Source organism: Protopterus annectens, chromosome 11.part0, assembly GCF_019279795.1.
Source record: "Protopterus annectens isolate FY-2018-M chromosome 11.part0, PAN1.0, whole genome shotgun sequence".
NCBI classification, from domain to species: domain Eukaryota; kingdom Metazoa; phylum Chordata; order Ceratodontiformes; family Protopteridae; genus Protopterus; species Protopterus annectens.
Window position 1 is genome coordinate 115,378,360 of NC_056745.1, and position 25,648 is coordinate 115,404,007.

At 36.3% G+C, this 25,648-nt stretch overlaps 1 protein-coding gene across 2 annotated transcripts in view; it reads right to left on the reverse strand.

The window, feature by feature from the left end:
- The window catches only part of LOC122815197, a 366,575-nt gene that overhangs the window by 120,483 nt on the left and 220,444 nt on the right, over positions 1-25,648 (reverse strand). For both annotated transcript variants that reach the window (XM_044087491.1, XM_044087490.1), the window contains exons 4-5: positions 19,456-19,609; positions 12,861-13,005 (exon numbers count right to left, since the gene is read on the reverse strand). In XM_044087491.1, the coding sequence (XP_043943426.1) occupies positions 12,861-13,005; positions 19,456-19,609 (299 nt within the window). The remainder of the gene's footprint in view (positions 1-12,860; positions 13,006-19,455; positions 19,610-25,648) is intronic.

Here is a 25,648-nt window from a genome sequence, read left to right on the forward strand (position 1 = left end):
CTAGTATGCCATTCCCAACCCCCCTTAACTGTAGTAACCTCCTATCATCCTATGAAGTAGTAGCAGGGATGTGAGGTACAGAACCCCACATGGGAGTGCAGATGGGGGACAAACCCCCCTCATGGGACTGCAGGGAGACCTGCCTCCTGCAAAAACACAAACTATTAAATACCCTGATTTTAGCAAGCAAAAAATTCTTAAGGAGTAGTATTACACTGTGTCAGTGGCACAGTAGATAGTATACCCACATGCCACCTTTGTTGCACAAGGCCATGGATTTTGTTCCCAGATCAGGCAGAGGGATTGCTGAATCTTCGGTGCACCATAGGTGGATGCTACCCACATGCCACCTTTGTTGCACAAGGCCATGGATTTTATTCCCAGATCAGGCAGAGGGATTGCTGAATCTTCGGTGCAGCATAGGTGGATGCTGTACTTTTCAGTGTGCCATCTGGTAGGTGAAATGGTAAATCAAGGCCCCAGCTGCCTGAGGTGGTGGTAGAGGAATCCAAAATGCACAGAACAAGCAGGTAGAAACAACAGCTAAATGTACCTTAATAGTCCAAATGCACCAAACAAAATAAATCAAGGCACGAGCGTCCACACAATAAGAGTTTTAATGTAAAACTTTTGAGTCAACACTCTTTTTCAATACACATAACCTCAGTAAAAACAATTCATTATATATTCAGTACCAGCCAATCATATTAAAAACCAAATCAAATAATTTACCAATTAATTGCACATCCATTTCCACTTAAAGGTAAATACAAACTACTTCACATAAAAATCACATATAAAATCACATTACTAAACATAAGAATGTTTAAACTTTAAAATAGGTTTAATGCTGTTAACCTTATTGAGACATGGTGGTATCTCTGCTCTAAAAAAGTTTACCTCCTCTGTGATTTACATAGATTCTTTGAAGTACCCTAAACTTAAATGTATTGTCATTACCCTATTCTTAGGGCATTTGTTTCTGTTCCCCTACAAATTTCTGATATATGCAAAGCTATCCTTTCTTTCAATTTACAGTGAGTTTTGCATATATAGAAACATGAGCATCTCACACAGTTCACTAAATACACAATATTCTCACTAGTACATGTACCAAATGTGTTGAAAGAGAATTTTGTTTTAAGAATGGGATGTATAAATTCCACATCTGTGTAAATATACTTACAATACACACAGTTATAACAAGGGACTTTATTCTTTATACTTGGAATACCTGTCTTTCTGATCTAACATCCTTATAACCCAATAACTGTTTCAAATTTTTCTCCTTCTTAAAAATAAAAAAAAAGATTTTGTTCCAACTATCCTTTTTATATATCACCATCAGATTGTAAAATAGTCCAATTTCTTTCAATAATGCTCTGTATTTGATGCGAATGTCTGTTATACTTCATTATATAACCTAAATCATGTTTCTCAGGTGTCATTACTGTATTATTATCATAAGCCAAGGTGTTCATTCTAGGCGAATGAGGTCCAGCTGAGCTACAACATTCAGCTGCAACGTGATCAGCTTTACTTACTAATAGTTTCTTATCTTAACCTCTCGATATGAAGTCACTAGTCATGCTATCAATTTCAGATTTAAAACCATCCTCTGTAGTGTTAAGCCAACTTGCTCGTAGGAAGTGATTTTTTACAATGCCTTTATGGATGTGTCTAGGGTGCATGCTGGTATTATGAACATACCTAGTAGTCTGTACATCTTTCCTATGTATAAAAGTCTGCGCCATATCATTAGTCTTTAGCAATCTCACATCTAAAAAGCTAATCTCACTAGCCGAAAAGTTCATATCAAAATGAAGAAAGTCAGTAGTACCATGCAGCTGTTCAGCAAACAATTTTTTTTTTTTCTCAAAAATCTTTTTATTGATTTATAAACATAACATAACAACAACCTTCATACATTGTAAATAAAGACTTTTTAGGAGTTGAATAAAGATTTACAACTTGTGTAAGCAGATTGCAACTCTTTAGGATTAGAAAAAAAATAACATACCACAATATATACAATATATACAATAGGTAACCAATAAACAAATGATAACATAAAAATTATAAACATCAGTATAAATTAACATATGAGAGTAAATAAAGTATACATATGAACCAAGACTAGAAAAAACTTTAGAAGCTATTAAATATTAATAATACTCAGAACCTTCTCCAATACTTTGTTTTTCAAAACCATTTTTTTTGGACTCTTTATCATAGTTTTTTGAGCATCAATGTATAAGTAAGCCATTTTTTTGAAAGTATCCCAATTTAATTTAGTACGATCAAGCCAATTTTGAGTAATGTAAAGTTTTATAAGAGAGCAAATAAATATAAACACATGAGTATCCATTTTGGAAAGATATACTACCGGTATATGAAGTATAGCAATTTCCCAAGACAACGTGGATTTATGATAACCCATTTTCTGCAACCTTACTTTCAAAGAGGTCCAGAGTTTATGGGAAAAATGGCAATACCACAGAATATGTAAAAGATCAGCTTGGGGAAAGGAACAACATGTGCACGATGGAGATTTACTAGCATTAAATTTAATCAGTTTATAAGGAGTATGATAAGCATTATTATTAATCATTAATTGTGTATACATCAATTTCACGAATGGGGAATATTCCAGAGTATTTCTAATAGCCAAAAGTTTTTGATTCTCAGTTATTTGAGAATTATGATTCAACCAGACATTTGAAAAAAGACAATTCGGGCCTTGTATTAAATTATTTATCAGTTTATATGAATTTGATAACATTTTCACTGGTGACGATAGTGTTCTAATTTTCGTGTCTAAATTCTTAAGATCATGTTCTTTTGGTTTTATGAGGTCATACTTAACCATAATCACCTCTCTTAATTGACGTAAAATTATAGAATGCTTCCAATTAACTTTCAGAAACTTACGCAAATTTGCTAGGGTCAAGTCTTTATATTTCAAGATATCCCAAACTTTCAAATACTTTATAAGAGGATATTTTGTTAGGTTAAATGGTGAGTTATCTAACATTATGTTAGGATTTAGATGAAGTGGTTGAAATAGATGAAAGATCTTGTCTAGATTAAACATTTTTATTAATTCCTGAAAAGCTTTGATCTTTTGTTTAAGAAAGTTAGAGATTTTAATGGTGCTCATAATATCTAAAGAAATAAATGGAATGGCCTCTGGGTTTATGTTTTTAGATAAAATGTATTGATACCATAGCTTAACCCAAGACGGGGACTGAATATATTTAATATTATTTATTTTAGAAATGGTCCATAGCTTGTTTGCTGAAACAATTAAATAATAAAGATAAAAATTTGGTAGTCCCAAACCGCCTTTATCTTTAAAAATTGACAATCTAGAATAAGAGATCCTAACCGATTTAGGGAACCACAAAAATTTAGCTAACTCTTTATTAACTTTTTCAAAGAAGGATTTGGGAATTATCTGATCAGAAGAATTGAATTGATACAAAAATTTTGGAAGAATATTCATTTTGATTATTGCAGCTTTTGATAGAAGTGATAGATTTTTAATGTTCCCACCTACTCATGTCAGACAATATTGATAACCAAACTTTATTCATGTTGTTTTGAAAAGAAGAATGGTTGTTGTGTTCCATATTAATACCCAAATATTTCACACCAAAAGTAATTTGGGTTTGTGAATCAGAGAACAAGTAAGATTTATGAACCATATGATTTAAAGGAAAAATATGAGTTTTTAAAGGATTTATAAGATAGTTCAAAGCAAGAGAAAATTGTTCAATAGAATTTGTTATTTTACTAAGGTCTGTTATAGGAGTTTGGAAATATAAAACTAGATCATCAGCAAAAGCAGAGAAAATATTTTAGTATTGAGAATCCTAGGAATCCTATGAAACGTGTTTTGAGTAATATATAATAGCAATGGTTCTAAATATATATTAAAAAGAAAAGGAGACAAAGGGCAGCCCTGTCTCGTACCTCTGGTAATCATTATAGGGGAAGATGTGTAGCCATTAATATAAAGTCTGGTAAACATTTCCTTATATAAAGTTTTTAATAAGTTTATAAAAGATATGGGGAAATTGAAGCATGACATAGTCTGAAATAGAAAATCCCAACACACTCTATCAAAAGCATTTGATGCATCAAGAATCAATGCGTACATTGGGTTAATATCATTTTTTGTGAGATGAATAATAGATTCCAAAGTCAGGGTGTTATCCCATACATGTCTGTGAGACATAAACCCTGTTTGGTCTGGGGATATAATTGAGGGTAGAACCTGTTTCAATCTATTGGCCAAAATAGATGATACAATCTTTATGTCTAAATTAATTAAAGAAATGGGCCTATAAATACAAAGGATTGTTTTCTCTTTATTATTTTTCAAAATTAATATAGTTTTAGAGGTGTTCCAATGAAGATCCATTATGTCATTAATTTTTATGTAATTGTACACTTTAAAGAGAAAAGGAACAATTACAGACTTAAAGGATTTGAAGAATTCTGGTGTAAAACCATCAGGACCAGGAGATTTACCAGATTTAAGTCTATCAATTGATTCAGAAATCTCTTGAAGAGTTAGAGGAGCAGAAAGTAAACTTTGCTGATTTTCATTTAACTTGGGGAATTTTAAAGAGCTTATAAAGCTATTTATATGATTATTAACCGTAGAATTGGATGGTTTAGAATATAGCTCTGTATAAAGTAGTGTAAAAAGATGTAAAATTTCCTTGTCTGTGTTATAGAGTTTATTTTTATACAGTACAGATGAAATTTTAGGCGTATCAAAATTGTTTTAAATTATTCTAGCCAAGGTTCTGGAAGGTACTTGAGCCCATTCTGAATACGTAACTAATAATCTTTGATCTAATATTGAGAGATTGTTTTGATGAAGTAAAATCAGTTCTTTTTGACAGTCTATAATTTGCTTTTCAAAAGCAGGATCTTGATTAAGTCTATATTGATTTTCAAGAGATTGAATTTTAAAATTTAGAAATTTTTCATTCTTATTAAAATGCTTTTTAAGATATGCGGACTTACCAATAAACATTCCTCTTAACCTCGCCTTACAAGCAGCCCATTGAATATCGTAAGGAATGTCTGTTAAGTCTAGTTCGTTTTCCATATCCTGAATTGTTTCTGTACACCATTTGCATATATCTTTGTTTAAGAGTAAGTTGTTGTTCATTGTCCAATTGTTTTGTTTAACAATATTATCAGCATTATAAGTAATGTTTAACTTTAGTAAAATTCTAGAGTGATCCGAAAAAAATCTAGGATCTATACTAAAATCCAATAAATATTTTGAAATAGTACTAGAAATCAGAAAAAAAAATCTAATCTAGACCATGAACGATAACATTTTGAGTAATATGTGTAAATATCTTTCTTGTTTGAGAGCTCTATAAGATGTAATGGATCTATTAAATTATATTCCAAAATTAAATCTTCGAGAGCAAGAGATGCCTGTTGACTATAAGAAGTGGAACAACTAGTGCGATCAATTTCTGGGTTTATTACTGCATTCCAGTCCCCTCCTACTATTATATAATGATCTTTATAAGAAGTGAGTATATTATATATTTGTAAAATAAAAAAATGTTGTTGACTACAAGGACCATATAAATTTAGTACCAAAAGGGGTTTATCAAGATTATGAATAGTAGCAGTAAAAAGGCACCATCTACCCTCATTGTCATGTTTCTCATCAATAATATTCCCTAGAAATTTTTGTTTAATAATTATAGCCACTCCCCTAGAATTAGAAGTATCCCTAGAAGCTACTATCTTTTTGATCCATTTTTTTGTTTTTCTCTTTGTCCCAATCATCCCGGGGAATATGTGTCTCTTGAATAAAACATATATTGGCTTGTGATTTAAATATCAGATGAAATAATAAAGATTTCTTGGCTTTATTTTGGATTCCTCTTATATTCCAAGAATCAACTATTAAGTAATTTGTTATGAATATAATGGAAGATTGATATTAATTTGATGAAAATATAGTGTACTACCCTGAAAATAATTGAAATAATCTAAAAAAAAATCTATTCTAATCCTGGTAAAATGATAACTCTCAGTTAAAAAAAACATCAGAATAATAATAATTTTAAACTTACACACTTCCTTCTTCCCTACCCTAGTGCCTACCCACCATACCCCAACTACAGAAGGAAGATAAAAAAAACAAAATAGGATTAATACTTTTGGTTACCAAAAACTTCATAATAGCAGAATAAACTTTAAGTAAAGTCCTAAAAAGGACTAAAACCATGTTAATAAAACTAAACATATTTACACATCTGACAAAACTCAAGATGCCCAACATACTCAATCCCTGTTCAGTATATAATCACAGGCTCCTATACAGCAGATAGTTATTATATTGAAGTGATTTTCCTCATGTATTTACTATTATAATATAAATGTACAAGGAAAAAAAAAATATATATATATATATATTTAAGAAATAGTATACTCTAATAAATCAAAACAAATAATAAATCTAGTGCATGTAAATCAGCCTAACATCATGTCATATAGCCTGCATCATAAAGCTAGAATAAGCATATAGTATGCAACTTGCCATATGATTTACAATAATTATAAAATTATAAGTTTACTTAACCAGTATGTAGCTTAACTAATTAACTAAAATTTTCATGTACAATCCAATATAGGGCTCAAATATAAAATATTACTAATCATAGTAAGGTTCCCATCAATACAAATTAAACAACAATCATCAACATAAAAGTACACTACACCCCACTCAGTTATGCTTAACATCAATACAACTAAACATTTTATCATAATATATACTAAAAATTAAACATAACATCCCAATAAACAGCCTACACTAAGTAATCTTTCATTCAAATTTAAATATAATGTATATTAATATGTTAACATGGAATTTCCTGATACCTGTAATATACATACAAAAAACTGACATTCATAAAATTTTGACAAATCAACTAAAATACTTTCAACCATATAGACAGTAAGGCAAGAATAACATTAAATAGCGCAACTAATAATTGAAATAGAGACATCACCGTAAAAATCTCCTAGTTTAGTAACTAACTGTCTAACTTAACATAAAGATAATGTTTCTAATTATAATAAGATAATATAAGTCTAATGACTTAATCTACGAGATAAAAGAACACACTATCTCCAAAGCATCAAATCATGTTGTTTTTATAGCATTTACAATATTACTTCAGACGCTGAAGAAACTAATAACAAAAATAACAACCATGAAGTCACCTTCTTATGTCCGATGGTAACATCATTTCCCCCTATATGCCGATACTCACATGAGCCTTTCACTAAATAACTAATTGTACACACGGCTCCTGACAAAAGCTCACTTGCGATCAGCGTATCTGCTTCGAAGCTATTCCTTTGACTTGAACCAAAAAACATGTCTGTACTGATTCTGTAGGAAACCTGGCAGATATATGATTATTGAGACTTACTGTTCCAATGAGAAAGTTGCCACAATACTTTTGACAATCAAAATAAAATGAAGGATTAAACACCAATGATGACATTTAGGAACCAGAGTGGTTTGGTGAACTGGAATATTCAAGAACTGTTTAGGGGTCTAGGACAGTTGTCTTCCTAACTCCTATAGCTGTAATACCATTTGGAGACACTTGGATGGCATACTCTGTATCAGTTAAAGGTGATGCTGTACTTACTGAGGGATGTGGGAATGCATATGCTAAGGCATGCAGTGGGGAAGATAGTATAAGTACTGTGCAAAAAATAATTAAAACTGCAGTGCAGATAGAAAACTCACCAAGAAAGTGTTGCATATTCTGTACTAATCTAGAATAATATGACAGAACTAAGCATTTACTGTTCCACTAAGCATACAGATTGCAGCATTTGAGCAGTACAGATAATGTAGCAGTCTGTTTAGGTAGCAGTGACTAAATGGCATTGTAGCAAACAGCATAATACATATGTTGGTAAGCATGGCACTGCCGACAGACGTAGTTTGCAGAAAGTGGAATACTTGGTATCTGAATGGCTTAAGTAAGACTGGGATGCGAAAGCTTCAAAAGAAAAAGAATGACAAAGGCAATGTTCTGGTAACGCTAACAAACTAATTAAACATTGGACATACAAAGTGTTGATTTGCAGTATTAAAGTATAACTGTCGAGTTCCAAAAGTGTTGACTCAAGACAGTATAAGTTCATTAAAAAAAAACAATAAAAAAAAACATAAAAAAAAAACAAAAAAAAAATGTTGTAGTCAATACCAAAGTTACAGAAAAATTAAAGGGCATCATCTGTTATGCATAAAATGATAATGGCTGAATCAATAAAACTGACTGAATATCTGGCATGAGTTAAGATGACAGACTACATTCTTCAGTGTTCGGAATGGTCTCCACTTTGAAATTTCACCAAATAGGCTTTTTCTGAGTGAAACGCATTGTGGAAGGCTTGTAACCTGAAATAATAGATACTTTTGTTTTCAGCTCTCAGTTTAGAGAAAGTTCTATATATATAAACAATGAGCGTTACCGCTCCATTCCTGTGTGCGAAGTATCATTACTTCCACATTTACATCGATACCTGCTAGAGCCTTGATAAGACATTCGCAGTACGCAAGGCTCCTGACAACACTTGGTCCACATTGCGAGTGAAGAAGACTATTATAATGAATAGCAGACACTAAATAAATGGTACTTTCTTTAGTTTCAGCCACAGGAACACTGACAACAGCCTTGAAGTGAGGAGTCATAATCTTTTTTCTGATGCCAAGACACAGTGCAATCATGTATCAGATAACTGGAATTCACTAAAGTTTCATTGTACAGATGCACGGAAGGGTTCATTGTTTATTTTAAGACATTGACATCATCCTGAAGTCTTGAAGACCCAGAGAGGGTGCGTGCATAATCCGGAGATGTGGCTGAGAAGAAACTGAATATTTTGGCAACTCTGTAATGTCTCGAGGCCCTGAAGATTTCCCTCCAATCTGTTTTTGAAACTGTTGTAGTTAAAAGCAATGGCACTATATAATACATTTTATGCTACTACCTCGCATATACTGTTACCTTAAAGATTGTGGAAATAATAATATTCTATGATGGTGACAGCACTAAATGACCATAAAAGCGAATCGAACATAATAAGAAACTAGCTTAATTAATCTATTTTATAAAAGCAGTCATCAATCAAATAAATATTAAGAGAACAAGTTAATAAATGAAAGCATACTGACTGATACAAAACAGCAATTACAGCTGATTAGGCAATGTAATATTATGACACTGATTCAGGAAGCGTCTTGAATACTTTAAGGAATGTGTCTTTGGCTTCTTTAGGTTCTGTGACAATAAATCTTCTGTCATTATAACTAAAAGACAGAGTGTTAGGATAGCTCATACGAAACCTTATTCCTCTTTTAATGAGATCTGCACAATATGGTGAAAGTTTTTGTCTGTTCATTTTTATTTGTGGAGGTAAACCCTGTGAAAATGACAGTTTATGATTATTCCAGACAAATTGTTTTTTGCTTTTAGCTACTTCTAGAATATGATGAGTATCTTGAAAGTTTAGTAATTTAGTGTATATGATCCGAGGAGAGGTGGAATCCTGACTGGCACGCAAGGCTCTGTGCGCTTTCTATAATTACAGTTTTTGAAGTTGCCTCACAGTTTAGTAATGCCTCAAAGATCTGCTTAGTCACTGATAATAAATTTTGATTCTCATAAGATTCTGGTAATCCTCTAATAATGATATTATTTCTGCGGCTCCTAGCTTCTAAGTCCAGTAGTTTAGCTTGAATTTCTGTAATAAGCTTATCTTTAGCTTTTATATCTCTTTCCACTGAGTCTGCTCTTATTTCTAAGGCTATATTTTTACTTTCAATAATGTCCATTCTTTCACTTATTTGTTTTAAAGTTTTACCAAAATCAGTAAATTGTTCAGAGAAACTTTGTATAGCACTTTGAATAGGTTGTAATGCCATTTTTAGTTCATCTAAATGAAAATTAGAGTCATTTATGTCTTTAGTACTTACTTTAATAATCTCAGAAGATTGTTTAGTGGTTCTTAGTCTTTTTGAACTAGTATCCTTCTCAGGTGAAAGCATAGAAGAGAATTTGGCCTTGGTTGTCTGCGTCTCCATGGAGTCAGATTTGCCAGCCATGCCCAGAGTAGAGGTGTGAAGTCAGGATAGCTGATTCTGAGATGAGCCTTCAATCTGCACGTGCCCAAAAACTGTTGAAGCCAAAACTGTTCTGAGGTAAAATAATTCCAAAGCTGAATTTTCCAAAAAAATAAATAATCCTAGTACGTAGAAATAATCTCAGAGGAGCTTTTTGTAAAAAAAACTGAGGAAAAATATCATTCCAAAGTTGTAAAAAAAAGCCGGATGTTACATAACAGTGAGGAGCTCAGTGAATAGGGACTAGTCTAGCCGGCAGCCATCTTGGAATCCTTCAGCAAACAATTTAAGTGTCTGAATAGTACCCACCCATAGCAACATGATGTCACCTACAAAACCCTTATTAAATATTAAGTCACAATCTTTAAAGCCATTTAATTCAGAATCAAAAATATAAAGCTCTTCCCATTTTGCTAATACAATATTAGTGTAGCTATTAGCTAATTGGGTCCCCATAGCTACACCTAAAATCTGATGATATATATTTCCATTAAATGTAAAGACATTATTATCCAGAACCAGTTCAACAGAGAACATATAACTGATATTTTATTAGCTGTATAGTTACTATACTTAACCAAAAACTTCCTTACATACTGTATCCCTGTACGTTGAACATCCAGGTTGCCCATTCATTTGTCGCTTGCCCAAAATTCATAATAATCTATTTAATCCCCCTATGAGACCTATTGTCTCAGTGGGACAGTGGGTGATTACAGTCATATCTAAGTATTTAGCCCAACAGCTTAAACCCTTGCTAAGTTATAGTAAGGGCTTTAAGAAGGACATATGTGATTTTTTTAGAATCATTAGGTGCCTTTCTGGTCAGTAAGGATGTAGCAAAAAACCTTTTTGTGACAATGGACATAAACTCTTTATTCACTGTGATTCCCAATAATTTCCAGTGTGGACTCAGAAATGAGTGATAGCATGGGCCCTGAAGTGGGGCAAGTCCAGGAGTGCGATATTATGGTCTTCAATGTTGAGATCTTTGAATATTAAGGTCTCAAGCTTTTGATTTTCAACATTTTGTGTTTCAACATTTTGAAAGTAAACCAATACATATACATAAATATACATGCATGTGACATTGATCTATGGCACATTTCATGTACAAGAGCAGTCTCACAGTTAATCTACATTTCATCAAAACCACAACTGTCTGATTTACATTTTACAGAAAAGTGTGTAAGGCTATAGAAAATCAATGCTGGTGTGATTTTAGATTATAGGGATTACAATACAAATTAGTGCCAATCAGTATTTGTACAATGCTAATGCCCACTGTTGTGTCATTTCACTATCTCTAGAACTTTGTGTTTGTGTGCCAGCTTTGACTCCTCTCTGTTTAATTTCTCCACATTTTTTGAATCTTAATACCATGACGAGAATGGACCCCATTCCTAAGGCAGGATATGATTAACGTTCATGAAATTAGTGTTGTTTCAATCACTGATGTTAGTCAAATGTGCTCTTTGCAGTGACTCTCTATGTGAGCTGCTCTGTTTTCTCTAAGGCGGTGTAACCGTGGAGTTAGTACACTTAAATGGGGGGGGGGGGTACAGGGGCGGGGTTTGTTCCCCAGCAAAAAACACACACAAAAAATGAAGTCAGGCTTGTAGGCTAACTTCTTTTTTGCAGTGGAGCAAAAAAAAGGAAGTTAGGCTTGTAGGCATTGCATAAATGACTGCACAGCATTCCTTAGGAGAATGAGTGTAGCGATAGGGCTTTGAGGCGGTTTAGATCTTCTCCAAGGTTTTATCTGATATAATAGGGAACACAATATCATAAGTAACACAGCACTATCAGCTAACATAGTTATGTCCTTTTTTATGGTATGTCCCACAGTATCATATTCTTGACCTGTCCCACTTGTAATATAATCTTTACTGGCATACCAGAGTTAACGTCATTGTTTTGTACACACCTATACAGTCTCATTTTTGACATCTCAGAAGATAGCAGCCCTAGCTATGGAATGCAGAGTCATAGTGCAATGTATGTGCAAAAAGGAAAACTAAATGAAAATTAGTAAACTAGAGAAGCTCAGAAATGTTAAACGTGAGTTAGATGGCTGAAAAAATGTGACAGCTAGTTGCTCAGAGAATGACTAGGAATGGCAGAGTTCAGAAAAATTCTAGAATAACTACATTATGTGAAAGAAAACAACAGTAGGAAGAAAGAGTCAATGGGCATTAGAACATTTACCAGGAAGGGAAAATGAAATTGCAGGGATAAGTAAAGGAAAAGAAAAGTAAGACTGAGCCAATGAAAGAAAACAAAGATAGGGTTGGAAGAGTGGCCTAATGGTTAAGGTGTTTGTCTTACAAACACAAGGTACAGGGTTTGAGGCTCACAAGGAATAATTGGCTAGGCTTAAAATGGCTCACAAGGGCAGTTAGCCTAGTACTAATCTATGAACCTATGAACCTATAAGAGACAGAGACACAAGGGAATGATAAGGCTGGAGGCGTTGAATCTGTGAGATGGCTGTTACATTTCTGCCATTAGAACAAGCTGTCTCCTTCTCACATAGACTGTGGGCATAACATAGTGATAGGTATCTCTGATGTCGCACTGAAACACAAAGCTTTGTCAAAAAACATAACAGATGCTGTTATTTTCAAATACTAGAGCATTTAGTGAAACATTTTGTATCCATTACCTTTGCATCATATTGCTTCCAGTTGCTATCTGCATGAAAATACCATAACCATGCATCACCTCCATCTTTACTTGGAAATGTCTTCCGCTGGACTTTTAACGTCTTCCCACGAACCCGCATGTTGATAAAATCAATGCAGACTGCTCTGTAACATGTGTACAGTAGAAGTTTAGTTCATCTTTTTTAATTACATTGAATACTAAAGTACAAGCTTTAAAAGAATTTATCATTTATTTACATATCTATTAACTAGGTCAGAGGAACCTTTTCTATCATGATCCTAACTAAAGCCAAAATTAATAATATAATATAGTAAAATTAAAGTCCTGTAAGTTATTCTGTTCATATAGTCATATATAGTAAAGTCATTATTTTCAATAAAATATTAAAAGTCAAGAATCGGGTTTATAAGTTTATGATGTGTATGTTAGACACAATATAGCATATTTAGCTAATAGGACAAAACCAAAATCCACATTCAGTTTTAAAATTTAATCCAAACAAATCACTAGTCAATAAACATTTAAAGCAGTTCAGCGAGTTAATATAGAAAGCCCAATACCTCCTTAAAGCACAGATAAATGGACTTAGATAAAGACAAGATAAAAAAGGGAGCCGAAATAAATACACAAAGGAAATGGTCTCCTAATCAATGACGGAAACAATCTGAGAATGGGGAAGTTAGCGGGAGGACACAAAGTACAGGGTTAGAGGTAAAACAGAGAAGACAAAGCCTAAATCAGTTGCAACCATAACATATAATCAAAATGTAACACAAATCACATTAGGTTAACTGTCACCAGTATTCCTGTAATAAACACAGATCTACAGCCCTTAGAATAAATAGAGTATAGTATAATTAAAATGCCAACTAATTAAAGGCCGTAACATGGTTTAAAGGGTTGCATTAAGTAAGAGTTCATCCTCCTTAAGGTAATTATTAAAGAGGTCTACAAGCTAGGCGCAGCCAGAGAGAAAACTCATTCACTTGAGTGTGATACTTCAGCCTTTAGAACTTATGTGCTGACCTCATCTGTTGAAGAAATGCGAGAAATATAACAAAAACATGTAATAACAACTGAACTATAACAATCATTACTGTACTGACCAAAATGTATTGCCAAAAAACATGAAGTGCTACAAACCTGTACCCGTACTTACTAGGTACCACAGAAGGAAGGTCTGATAATTTCCCGCACAACTCACTGGATAAACTTATTATATGTAGAAAATTGGCTTATAGTACAGTATTGATAATTTAACAATTAAATAATTGACAAACCGACAGGAAATCTACTGAAAGTCAACTGGCGATGTGTGCTGCTGTATTTGTGAGGTGTTTGCATTGGACATATTCATCATTCCAGTGTCCCTCACTATGTACTACAGTGGCTTAAGATAGTAGCTCACTCTGAGTCTGGGATAATTTAATGACCTACACAGTCACTTACTTGCTATTTCATGAGAATTATTTCCCCAAATTATGTTTTCTTTGAAACAAACAGTATGTGAATATTTTTTACTCAAAACATTCTGACTTGTAGAGGTCTGAACATGTCACAATCTTTGGGTAGGGAGCTGACTTTAAATTAAGTAATCAAGCAGCATTTCATGATGGAAAAACTAGTTGTGTTTTACGTAGTACGGTTAAAAACCTACTTCCTTTTTACCATATTTTCTATATCTTTTCTGTGCAGACCCTGTAGAAATGTGATAGGTAAAGGTATCTTACTGCTTAGGCTAGAATATTGCCTCCCAATAACTGCTGCAACTTCTGAAAGAAATATATCCACCATGCAATCCATTTCAAATGACATTTGCAGATTAATTACCAAGAAATGAACACCACTGCAAAACCATTGAAAAAGCTAACTGTCTATCTATGAAACAACGTGTTGACTTTCTACTTGCTTTTCAACTGTTTAAACTTCTCAAGAATGACAACTTCCCTCCTCTAACTTGCAGACTATTCAGAGATGCAGGAACATACTACCTTAGACATCCTAACCACTCATGTCTTCTCCTCTAACCACCTCCCAACTGTGCTTCACTACACAGACCATGCTTCTTTCTCCACTCCTTGGTCCCAAAGTATGGGAATCTCCCTCTCTCCCTTACTCCACTTTTCGTTCACATATAAAAGAATATTGCAAAACCCCAGGGAAATGGAACTGCTATCTCTCTGTCATACAACGTAACTTCTTCATTTCCTTCTTTGGTCTATGCACCTTGTTCTGACTCTCTTTTGATGGTGATTCTTTCAGCATACCGACTCTGATGCCACTCTGTACTTAATGCATCTAGGCATCTTGTTTAGTCAGTCTGATTATAATCTCATTTAGTGCTATTGCCTTTATACTCTGAAGCCAACTATAATATTTACTTTCTATTTAATATATGCATATATTGCATTTTGTCATTCTCTCTGTATATAATGTTATGCATTTTTCACAGGCAGAGACTAAATGGGTTGGCTGGGATCAGTGTTCTACCCAGGTTAACAAATTCAAAATAAAATAAAACAAAAATGTGATGTTTAGAAAGTTGGTCTTACTGAATTGTTGACTTCCCCTACAGTCACTTACTGTAACAACAGCATTCACAGGTGACACCAACTGCCTCGGCAAAAGAAAACAGTGTACTGCCTATGAACACTGTACATTAGCCTGCGCTATAAAATGGGAGGAAATTTAGCATGAAGTACGAGACCCTTGCCCTTTTATCTGTCTATTTATAAAGCTTTGAGTAATTCCATATTTAAGTTCACTACTTTTAGATGAAACACAAACATCAGCCATGTACTGTGTCCAGAGTGAAGAGGTTACTCTGAATACATCGTTTTATCTACTGACATTAACGATGATGCTGTGCATTATACATGGGTAAGCACTATGTGGCAGTTGTGTTTCCACATGTTGAGCATAATGACACATCTGTAGCATTTTTAACTGAAATGTTGTGGACATGCTTTCTTTTGCATTTGTTGTGGCAGTGAACATTTTCGGTGACTGTGGGAATGTGTCTTTCCCTAGTATTGTCTGTACAACTCTCTGATTCATGACTGTCATTTTCTTAACATAGCTGGCAGTGTTGTGTTCATTGTCACTCAGTCAAAGACATTCCTTTTCAATACAGTACTGATTAATTCAAAATAAGTGACTTTGGCAGGTAAATGTCCCTCTGTCTCCCATTGTCAGATACTTGCAAAAAGAAAAACATCCTTTCTTCTCCTTTGTGCATCTTTATGTATCATCCCTGCAAAAAGAAAATGGCACATCACCATACAGTGCTGCATCCATTGTCATCCCCATTATGTTTCTACTGTGTGACAACCACAAAACAAATTTACAATATGAATTTGTAGGGATGGTTTCTTTGAATCACAGATGTGTTTTCACTCATTGGAGCCTAAAAACAGCATTTACAATGGATATAAAAATTGTATACATCCCTGTTAAAATGCCAGGTTTTTGTGATATAAAAAAATTAGACCACAATAAATTATTTCAAAACTTTTCTCAGCTTTAACGTGACCTATAACCTGTACAATTCAATTGAAAAACAAACAAATCTTCTAGGGGAAAAAATATAAAAAATAAAAAATGCACAATATGCTGGTTGCAAGTGTGCACACCCTTAAACTAATACTTTGTTGTGTGTGCACACCCTTAAACTAATACTTTGTTGAAGCACCTTTTGATTTAATTACAGCATTAAGCCTTCTTGGGAAGGAGCCCATCAGCATGGCACATCTTGACTTGGCAATGTTTGCCCACTCTTCCTTCCAAAAGTGCTCCAAATCTGTCAGATTATGAGGGCATCTCTTGTGCACAGCCCTCTTTAGGTCACGCCCCAGATTTTCTATTGGATTAAGGTCTGGACTCTGGCTGGGCCATTCCAAAACTTTAATTTTCTTCTGGTGAAGCCATTCTTTTGTTGATTTGGATGTATGCTTGGGGTGCTTGGGGTCATTGTCGTGTTAAAAGGTAAAATTCCTCTTTATCTTCAGTTTTCTAACAGACGCCTGAAGGTTTTGGGCCAAAAGTGATTGGTATTTGGGACAGTTCATAATTTCCTCTACCTTGACTAAAGCTCCAGTTCCAGCTGAAGAAAAGCAACCCAAAGCATGATACTGCACCACTATGCTTCACCGTGGAGATGGTGTTCTTTTGATGATGCAAAGTGTTGTTTTTGCGCCAAGCATACCTTTTGGAATTGTGGCCAAAAAGTTCAACATTGGTCTCATCAGACCATAACAAATTTTTCCACATGCTTTTGGGAGATTTGATGTATTGTTTTGCAAATTTTAGCCGGGCCTCGATATTTTTCTGTGTAAGAAAAGGCTTCCATTTTGCAACTCTTCTCCATAGACCAGACATATGGTGAATACGGGAGATTGTTGTCACATGTAGTACACAACCAGTACTTGCCAGAAATTCCTGCAGCTCCTTCAGTGTTGCTGTAGGTCTCTTGGCAGCCTCCTTGACCAGTTTTCATCTTGTCTTTTCATCAATTGTGGAGGGACATCCAGTTCTTTGCTACGTCACTGTTGGCCCATATTTTCTCCACTTTTTGATGACTGTCTACACTGTGTTCCATGGTATATCCAATTCTGTGGAAATTTATTTGTACCTTTCTCCTGACTGATACTTTTCAAAAATTAGATCCCTTTGATGCTTTGTAAGCTCTCTGCGAACCATGGCTTTTGCTGTAGCAAGCAACTGAGTAAATGTCAGGAAAATCTTACTAGAATAGCTGAACTTTATTTAGGGTTAATCAGAGTCTCTTTAATTGATGGCAGGTATGTACCCAAGAAGACTGAATGCTGTAATTAAATCAAAAGGTGCTTCAACAAAGTATTAGTTTAAGGGTGTGCACACTTATGCAACCAGCTTATTGTACGTTTTTTTATTTTTTATATTTTCCCCCTAACAGATTTGTTTCTTTTTCAATTGAATTGTACAAGTTATAGGTCACATTAAAGGTGGCAAAAGTTTTGAAATGATTTATTGTGGTCTCATTTTTTATATCACAAAAACCTGGAATTTTAACAGGGGTATGCACACTTTTTATATCCATTGTAAGTTCTACAAGGCATTCCAGTTGGATTCCACATTTTAGTGTATTTTAATTATTGCTTTAACTTAATACCATCAGTTAGCAATTACTTCTAATTTGGATCCAGATTTTTCAACATAGCCTTCATGTACAGCCTGCATTATTTGGGAGATTGGCTTGCTTGAAAAGGGAGGCACAAACATTTATGTATGTCCACTTACAGGTGTATATGACTAAGCATCTTATGGTTCACATGATCACTTTCATACTATTCTTCCTCTGTTCCTTTGCTTCTATATTTGTGTGGGTTTCCTTCTGCCTTTGGTATGGCATTCAGATAGTAAATTCTCTTTTAATCGGCTAATTCTGCAATTGTTCCAAAGTCCCCTCATTGGTTTCAGTTCATATTGGAAACCTAGGGCAAATGTCACAAAATCTAAGATCGTTTGCCATGTACAATTGGATATTTAGTTTTTCAATGTTCTATTCCCTCCTCTTGTACAATTTAGACATGTCTTCAGAGTGCCTATAACATTAACAGCTGTCATTACTCACGTGCAGGAACTACCTTTTTTTTGCTGTAACTGACACTTTAAAAGGACAGGACCAGATGTAAATATTGCCACTACTAATGTTGGCAAAAATGAATAAGTAGCTTCATAGCTTTGCAGTCCCAGTATTTACACTTTGAAATTACTAGACACACATTCATTTGAATTATCTTGTAAATGGAATATCTTCTCATATCAAATTGGAGGCTGGGTATTATTTGTGGTTGTATATACTATAGGCTGCCCTAAAACAAATAAATCAGTACTGTAGGTTTTAAAACCCAAGCATTCCTGGAGTATCAGATTACAAACTTTAGTTTCCTTACATTGGACATATTATGAGACATGAAAGATAATTCAAAATCACATTATGCTTGACAAGGTCAAAGTAAAATCAGAAGGCCCATAATGCCAGAGTACAACAACTACAGTGATGGATCCCCTGCTGTTAGTAATTAGTCATCACAATGAAGACAGAACACAGCTCAGGACATCTGTCTATGGAGTCACCACATGGTGGCATGGCACAACAACAATATTCTTTGTGTCAATATAAGGTATTACCCTAGTAATAGTAAATGCCACTGTAGAGAATGCGAGAAAAATATGACATTAATAAATGCTGACTCATTTTTGTTTAATTTCTGAGATCAGGATTTGGATTTATTTCGCATTCATTAGTAAAAAAACATTTTGGCATGGCACTGTATTCTTCAGGGGCTAAGACATCTGACTGTCCCATATCAGTTCTTCTACAACTTATATTTAAAAAGTACTTTTTACTGTAAAAGTCAACAGAAAGACCTGCTGGACATGCAGCTGTGAGCTTTTACACAACATCTTGTTGAAAAGTGGCACAAAAATACATTCAAGATGTCCTCAGAATAAAAAAAATATTTTTCCAAAGAATGACTTGACGATGGCTTGGAATATTAACAAATGCTGCTAGAATTATGGCACTTTATTTCCATTACTCACATCCTTACCCATATTTTGTGTTATAAATTTCCATCCCTTTGACTTCAGGCATTGAGTACTGGGCCTCTATGATCCAGTCGTTTTCAATGTTTGACCACTGCTGTCCTTTACAAAGTCGCCATTGGTAGTGTTTTCCAACTGGCTTCTTCCATTCTTGTGATCCTATAAGATGTATTCATACACACAGAAATACAATGAGATTGTTAGACAAAGGCAAGAAGTAAGCATCCAAAGATACTGCAGTTACAATGCAAGGTACTTATAAATCTATGACATACTTACAGGTGGTCACTGCACTGGTGGTAGAGCGGCTATAGTTTGAGGATTTAATGTTGCTGTGTGTTTCACCACAATGTACTGTATTTTGTATGCAGGTGGTATGCTTTTTGGGGTTTTCCTCTTTTCTCTACTACAGCATAACCATGAAGTTCATATATGTAATTTATTGGGGCAGAAGGGTTATATTTTTGTTTTTTTTTTTACTATTTTTCAACTTACCATTTTTGGCAAAAGGGGAGTCAAAAAGATGTGCTTTAATTGCATGTAAGTAAATTTAAACATACCCAATCACCATAGATAATCTCATAACAGCTCTGCATTATTCATGCAGAAATTACATCTCTTTGCTTTTTGATAGTTACTTTATTATATACTAGCCACAAATTAATGTCATGCTTTGCAGCTTACAATGATAGCCCCATATATAATATGCCACAGTCATTATTAGTGTTGGGCCGTTCAGTGATTACACCACAGTCATTATTAGTGATGGGCCCTTCAGTGATTACACCACAGTCATTATTAGTGCTGGGCCCTTCAGTGATTACACCACAGTCATTATTAGTGCTGGGCCCTTCAGTGATTATACCACAGTCATTATTAATGCTGGGCCCTTCAGTATTACACCACAGTCATTATTAGTGTACACCACAGTCATTATTAGTGTTGGGCCGTTCAGTGATTACACCACAGTCATTATTAGTGCTGGGCCCTTCAGTGATTACACCACAGTCATTATTAGTGCTGGGCCCTTCAGTGATTATACCACAGTCATTATTAGTGCTGGGCCCTTCAGTGATTACACCACAGTCATTATTAGTGCTGGGCCCTTCAGTGATTATACCACAGTCATTATTAGTGCTGGGCCCTTCAGTGATTATACCACAGTCATTATTAATGCTGGGTCCTTCAGTTGTTATATCAGAGTGCATTATTAGTGCTGGACCCTTCAGTAAGTGTACTGCAGTACATTATTAGTGCTGGGCCCTCCAGTGATTACACCACAGTCATTATTAGTGCTGGGCCCTTCAGTGATTATACCACAGCCATTATTAGTAATGGGTCCTTCAGTGATTATACTACAGTGCAGCATTAGTGCTGGGCCCTTCAGTGAGACAATGGCATTCATGCCTGAGACTCTGAGTACTGAATCAAGAAGACAGATCACAAATAAATTACTGGAAATCAGTGAATGACGTTGGTCTGTCTCACTAGATGCAAGGAAAAAAAAGACTTTATTATAGGGCTATATATGCCATTTTTATGGCAAAGCAATTAAAATAACTTTAACAAAAGAAGATGGAACAAAGTCATGAGTGGGATTCAGAAAAAGTTTGTTTAGCCGTAAGAGATACTTGAGAAAATGTCAAAGCTGAAATGGCTATTCATCATTTACTGGACAGCCAAATACTAAGTATAAGCGGCTTGAATACAGTGTGTGCTGTTTGTTTGTTGTCTGTGACCATTTACTTGATCCACAAATGGAGGGTGTGATGAGCCACATATTAGGCATGCCTGTATCACAACCCTGCATGCCAAGATTTTTGGTGTACAATACTGACTTTGTACAGTAAATATATGGAAACAAATTCAGTATTGCTGCTGCTGTAGCTATTGTTTGTAACAGTTATGGAATCTATGCAAGCTTACTTATTTATAGTACTGACCCTTACCAGGCTGTACACCAAGCTACCCTCATGGATGCTCCCTCCAGCTTGATCTTTGCACTACTTCAGATTGCTAAGATTGATGGCATTCACTGAGCTACTTTGGGGAGTAGCACAGTATATAAGGCTAGTTCAATAATTATTCATGAGGACCCCACTCAGAGCCCTCTTTTGAATCAAGATTTGGGGATATGTAGCGGTAGGTAGTTGTACATAAACTAATGCAAGGCTGCCCTTCAAAACTTTTGAATACCAGTTGATACGCTTAACTATGCCATTGTGAAGCACAGCATAATAGTATTTGTCTTTCAGGTAGTACCAAACTGACTAAGTGCCTGACAGTTTATGCCATAAGGTGAGCTGCCCTTACCATCCATTATAAATAGGTTAATTGGCAAGTATTAGGTGAGCTGGCCTTACCATCCATTATAAATAGGTTCATGGGCAAGTATTAGGTGAGCTGCCTTGCCCTTTCCATCCATTATAAATAGGTTCATTGGCAAGTTCATAGGTTCATAGGTAGGTACTAGGCTATCTGCCCAAGGGCATTTATAAGCCTAGCCAGAATGTGTTGGCTTTCGCCTCCCTTTTAAATTAGTTTCCTGGGCCTCTGTCTAGCAGGGCCACTGAAGTGATCCCAGGGGTAAATTTACGATTTCCCATCCACTCGTCAAGATTTCTTTTGAAGAGAGTCAGTGAGGGGCTTTGCCTGACATAAACTGGGATTCTATTCCAGAGCGAGGGAAGTCTCTGGGACAAGAATCTATTACTCCAGCATGTCCTGTTTATTGTTGCGCTGAGGTTTAATTCACTGGAGCATGTGGCTCTAAGAGATTTGGTTTTCTTGAGGTGGAGCAGGTCCATTAATTCTGGGTTGGACATGGCCTTATACGTCAGGCAGAGATCACCTCTGAGCAGGTGGTAAGCAACCGAGTAGACCTGGAGTTTCTTTAGTCGAGCTGCATAGGGCATCTCTTTGAGGCCCATGATCCTCTTGGTGAGGTACTTCTGTGGTCTTTCCAGCTGTTGCAGGTGTTGAGTAAGGTACATTCCAAATGGGGCATTGTACTTTATTATGGGCCTAATGAGTGATGAGTAGAGGGGCACAATGACCTCTCTTGATCTAGAGGTGAACCCTTTCGTGATTAGGTGGGCTACATTGAAGGAATTTCTAACCACTTTGGCAATGTGATTATCAAAGGAGAGGTTGCTATCTACCTGGGTCCCCAAGTCCCTAATTACATCTTCTGTACTTAGTGGATTACCACCTATGTGATAATTCATGAGCACTTTGTTTTTCCCAAAGGGGATGACTATGCATTTTTTGGCATTCAGCTTGAGGCCATGGTTCTGACACCAGGTATCTGTCTCTGTAAGACCCTTCTAGAGGATGTCTATGTCAGTCAGAGAGTTGATTATGGCCCCCAGTTTGCAGTCATCTGCTAACTTGGTCAGCCATAATCCTCCCATGCTTGCCTGTACCTCAGAGAAGTATATACCGAACATGAGGGGTCCCAGGACCGAGCCCTGTGGGATGCCACTTGTAACTGGTTTAGAGTCAGACATGGCACCCGCAACTCTGACCATGTGTGTTCTATCCGTGAGCCAGTTGGCAACCCATCTCGTGACATAAGGGTTAATGTTCAAGCTGGTGAGCTTATCTATGATGCCAGAGTGGGAAATGGTGTCGAAGGCCTTAGCAAGGTCCAGGTAGGCTGTGTGGACTACCTTTCCTTCATCTATGGCCTTGGTAACTGTTTCAAAGAAGTCAACTAGGTTTAGGAGGGAGGATCTGCCTTTAACAAAGATGAATTGGGTAGGGTCCAGTGTCTGCAGGTTCCCAATGTCTCTGTTTATGAGTTCCATGATGATTTGCTCCATAGCTTTTCAGACCAGGCTAGTCAGGCTTATAGGGCGATTGTTCCCAGGTTCTGTTGTGGCACCACTTTTGTGGAGCGGGATGACTGTTGCTGTATGCCATTCTTTGGGTACATAGCCTGTGGTAAGGCTGAGTTTGAATAGTGAATTTAGGTGAGGGTTTAGTTCCTTTTGGAGCTCGTTTAAGATGCAGCCTGGGATACCATCCGGTCCCATTGATGCTGTGTTTTTAGCTTTGGAGAGGGCTGTTTTTACCTGCGTGTCTGTGATGTCTGGGGCTCTGCATTCGTCTGGGATGGACACGGGCACTTTTGGGGATGGGGGGGGGGGTGAAGTCTGCACTGAACCTGTCAGCCAGGATGTTGGCAATGTCAGTTGGTTCAGTGTATTTTTTGCCATTTTCCACTAGCTCAGAGCATATCTAAGAGTTGCCACCTAGATTCTTGACATAGCTAAAGAAGGCCTTGTGGTTATCTTTAGAGTCTTTGGCAATTTTTCTTTCGAAACTGGCCTTGGATGATTTTATGAGGGATTGTAGTTTTTTGCTAATATTGATCAGTGATGCCTTTCCTTTTTGGGATTTTGCTCTATCATGTAGTAGTTTCCTCCTTCTGTTGTATAGCTTATTTATGGCCGGGAACCACCACACTGGTTTCCTCTTTTTAGAGGAGTGAGTCTTGGTTTTACTTGGGATGACTCGATCCATGCATTCCTGTAGATGCTCATAGAATGCATTTGTAAAGGATTCTGTGGTTTGGGCAGCATTATCCTTTAGCAAGGGGGCTTTGAAACTTTCCACCTCGGTCTTGAGAAGTGTGAATTTGGCTTTTGAAAAGTTTTTCACAGTGGTTTCCTTGACTGGGGGTGGGGTCGGGATGTGTATGTCCAGTGTGATTAGTTTATGATCTGATCTTAAAAGCAAGGGGTTTACCTCTGGTGTGGAGCACTGATCCCCCATGTTAGTGATGATCAGCTCCAATATGTTGTCACCTCTTGTGGGCATGGTGACCAGCTGTTCCAGGGCGTTTGAGTTTATAAACTCTAGGAAGCGTTGGGCAAAGGAGTTTGTACTTCAGTAGTTATCCCAGTCAATGTTTGGGTAGTTGAAATCTCCCGATATCATGGTGTTAGGTAGGACCTTTATATTTTCCAATGTTCTCAGGAATGCAGAGTGGGGGTCCTGAGAAAAGGTAGGTGATCTGTAGCAAGCTACAATCTGAAAAGCAGCTTTGCACACTGTTAGTTGCACATGGATGGTCTCTGAGGCCTCGTGCTGTGCTACTAACCTGGAGGTGTGGGTATCCTTTATGAAAATGTATACACCCCCTCCTTTTGTATTTCTGTCCAGGTTCTGGGGCCGAAAGATATGGTATGAGTTGTAGCCTGCTAATGCTGGGGTTCTCTCTAGAGCTTTGAACCAGGTTTCTGTTACTGCACAGATATCGATTTGCTCCATGCTAAGGAGTGCCTCGAGTGCATGCATTTTGAGGTTTAGACTTCTGGCATTGAGTAGCATTACCCTCAGTTTCTGGTTACTTGTGTTGTTTATGGAGGTGGGTTTGTCTTTTGAGCCTTGCCTAAAAAAGGCACTGTGGGGGTGGCAAGAGCCTTGGCCAGTATTCAAAAGCCTAAGGGTGACATGTGCAAGCCATCTCTGGCAAAGCAGCGTGGCTTGTCGAGCATGTCGTCCCAGGCTGACAGACACTGGATCCCCTTTGAACGACACCAATTGCTTAGCCAGTTGTTAAAACTGATCATTTTTTCTTTGTACTGTGGCATCATTTTTGGTGAGGGCAAGATGCTACTCAGGGTCAGGGTCATACCGGCCTGGGCTACATGATCAGAGAGCTCCTCTATGTCTCTTTTCATGTAGTCCAGGGAGGTACATCTCAGGTCATTCACACCAACATGTACAATGACAGAGTCATATTTGTACTTGTTTTGGAGTGACCTGAGTGCTTGTGTTATGTGGTGGATCCTGGCACCTGACAGGCAGCTTACAGTAACCTTCTCCTTGTTCAGTCTAGTGAGTGGAACGTCAGTGTGCCTGACAATAGAGTCACCTATTACTAGTGTATTGGGTGTGTTGTTATGCCTTAAGGGCTGTGGTTGCATGGCACGCTGACTTTGTGAGGTATGTGATACGTGGTTGTTGTTTGAGGGTGGAAGTTGCTTGGATGTCTGCTTTGGAGGTCTCTGCTTAGGCAGATTTTTATTTAGAGTCTCTGAGTATGTTTTTGTGTATTTATGTGTGTTGTTTGCTGGTGCATGTATGACCGTTTTATGTGAGACTGGAAGTGTGGTGCAAGTGATTCCCTTCTCCTCCTGACTGGCTATTCCAGCCTTGGTTTGAGAGAGCTTGGCCTCCAGTTTGGCT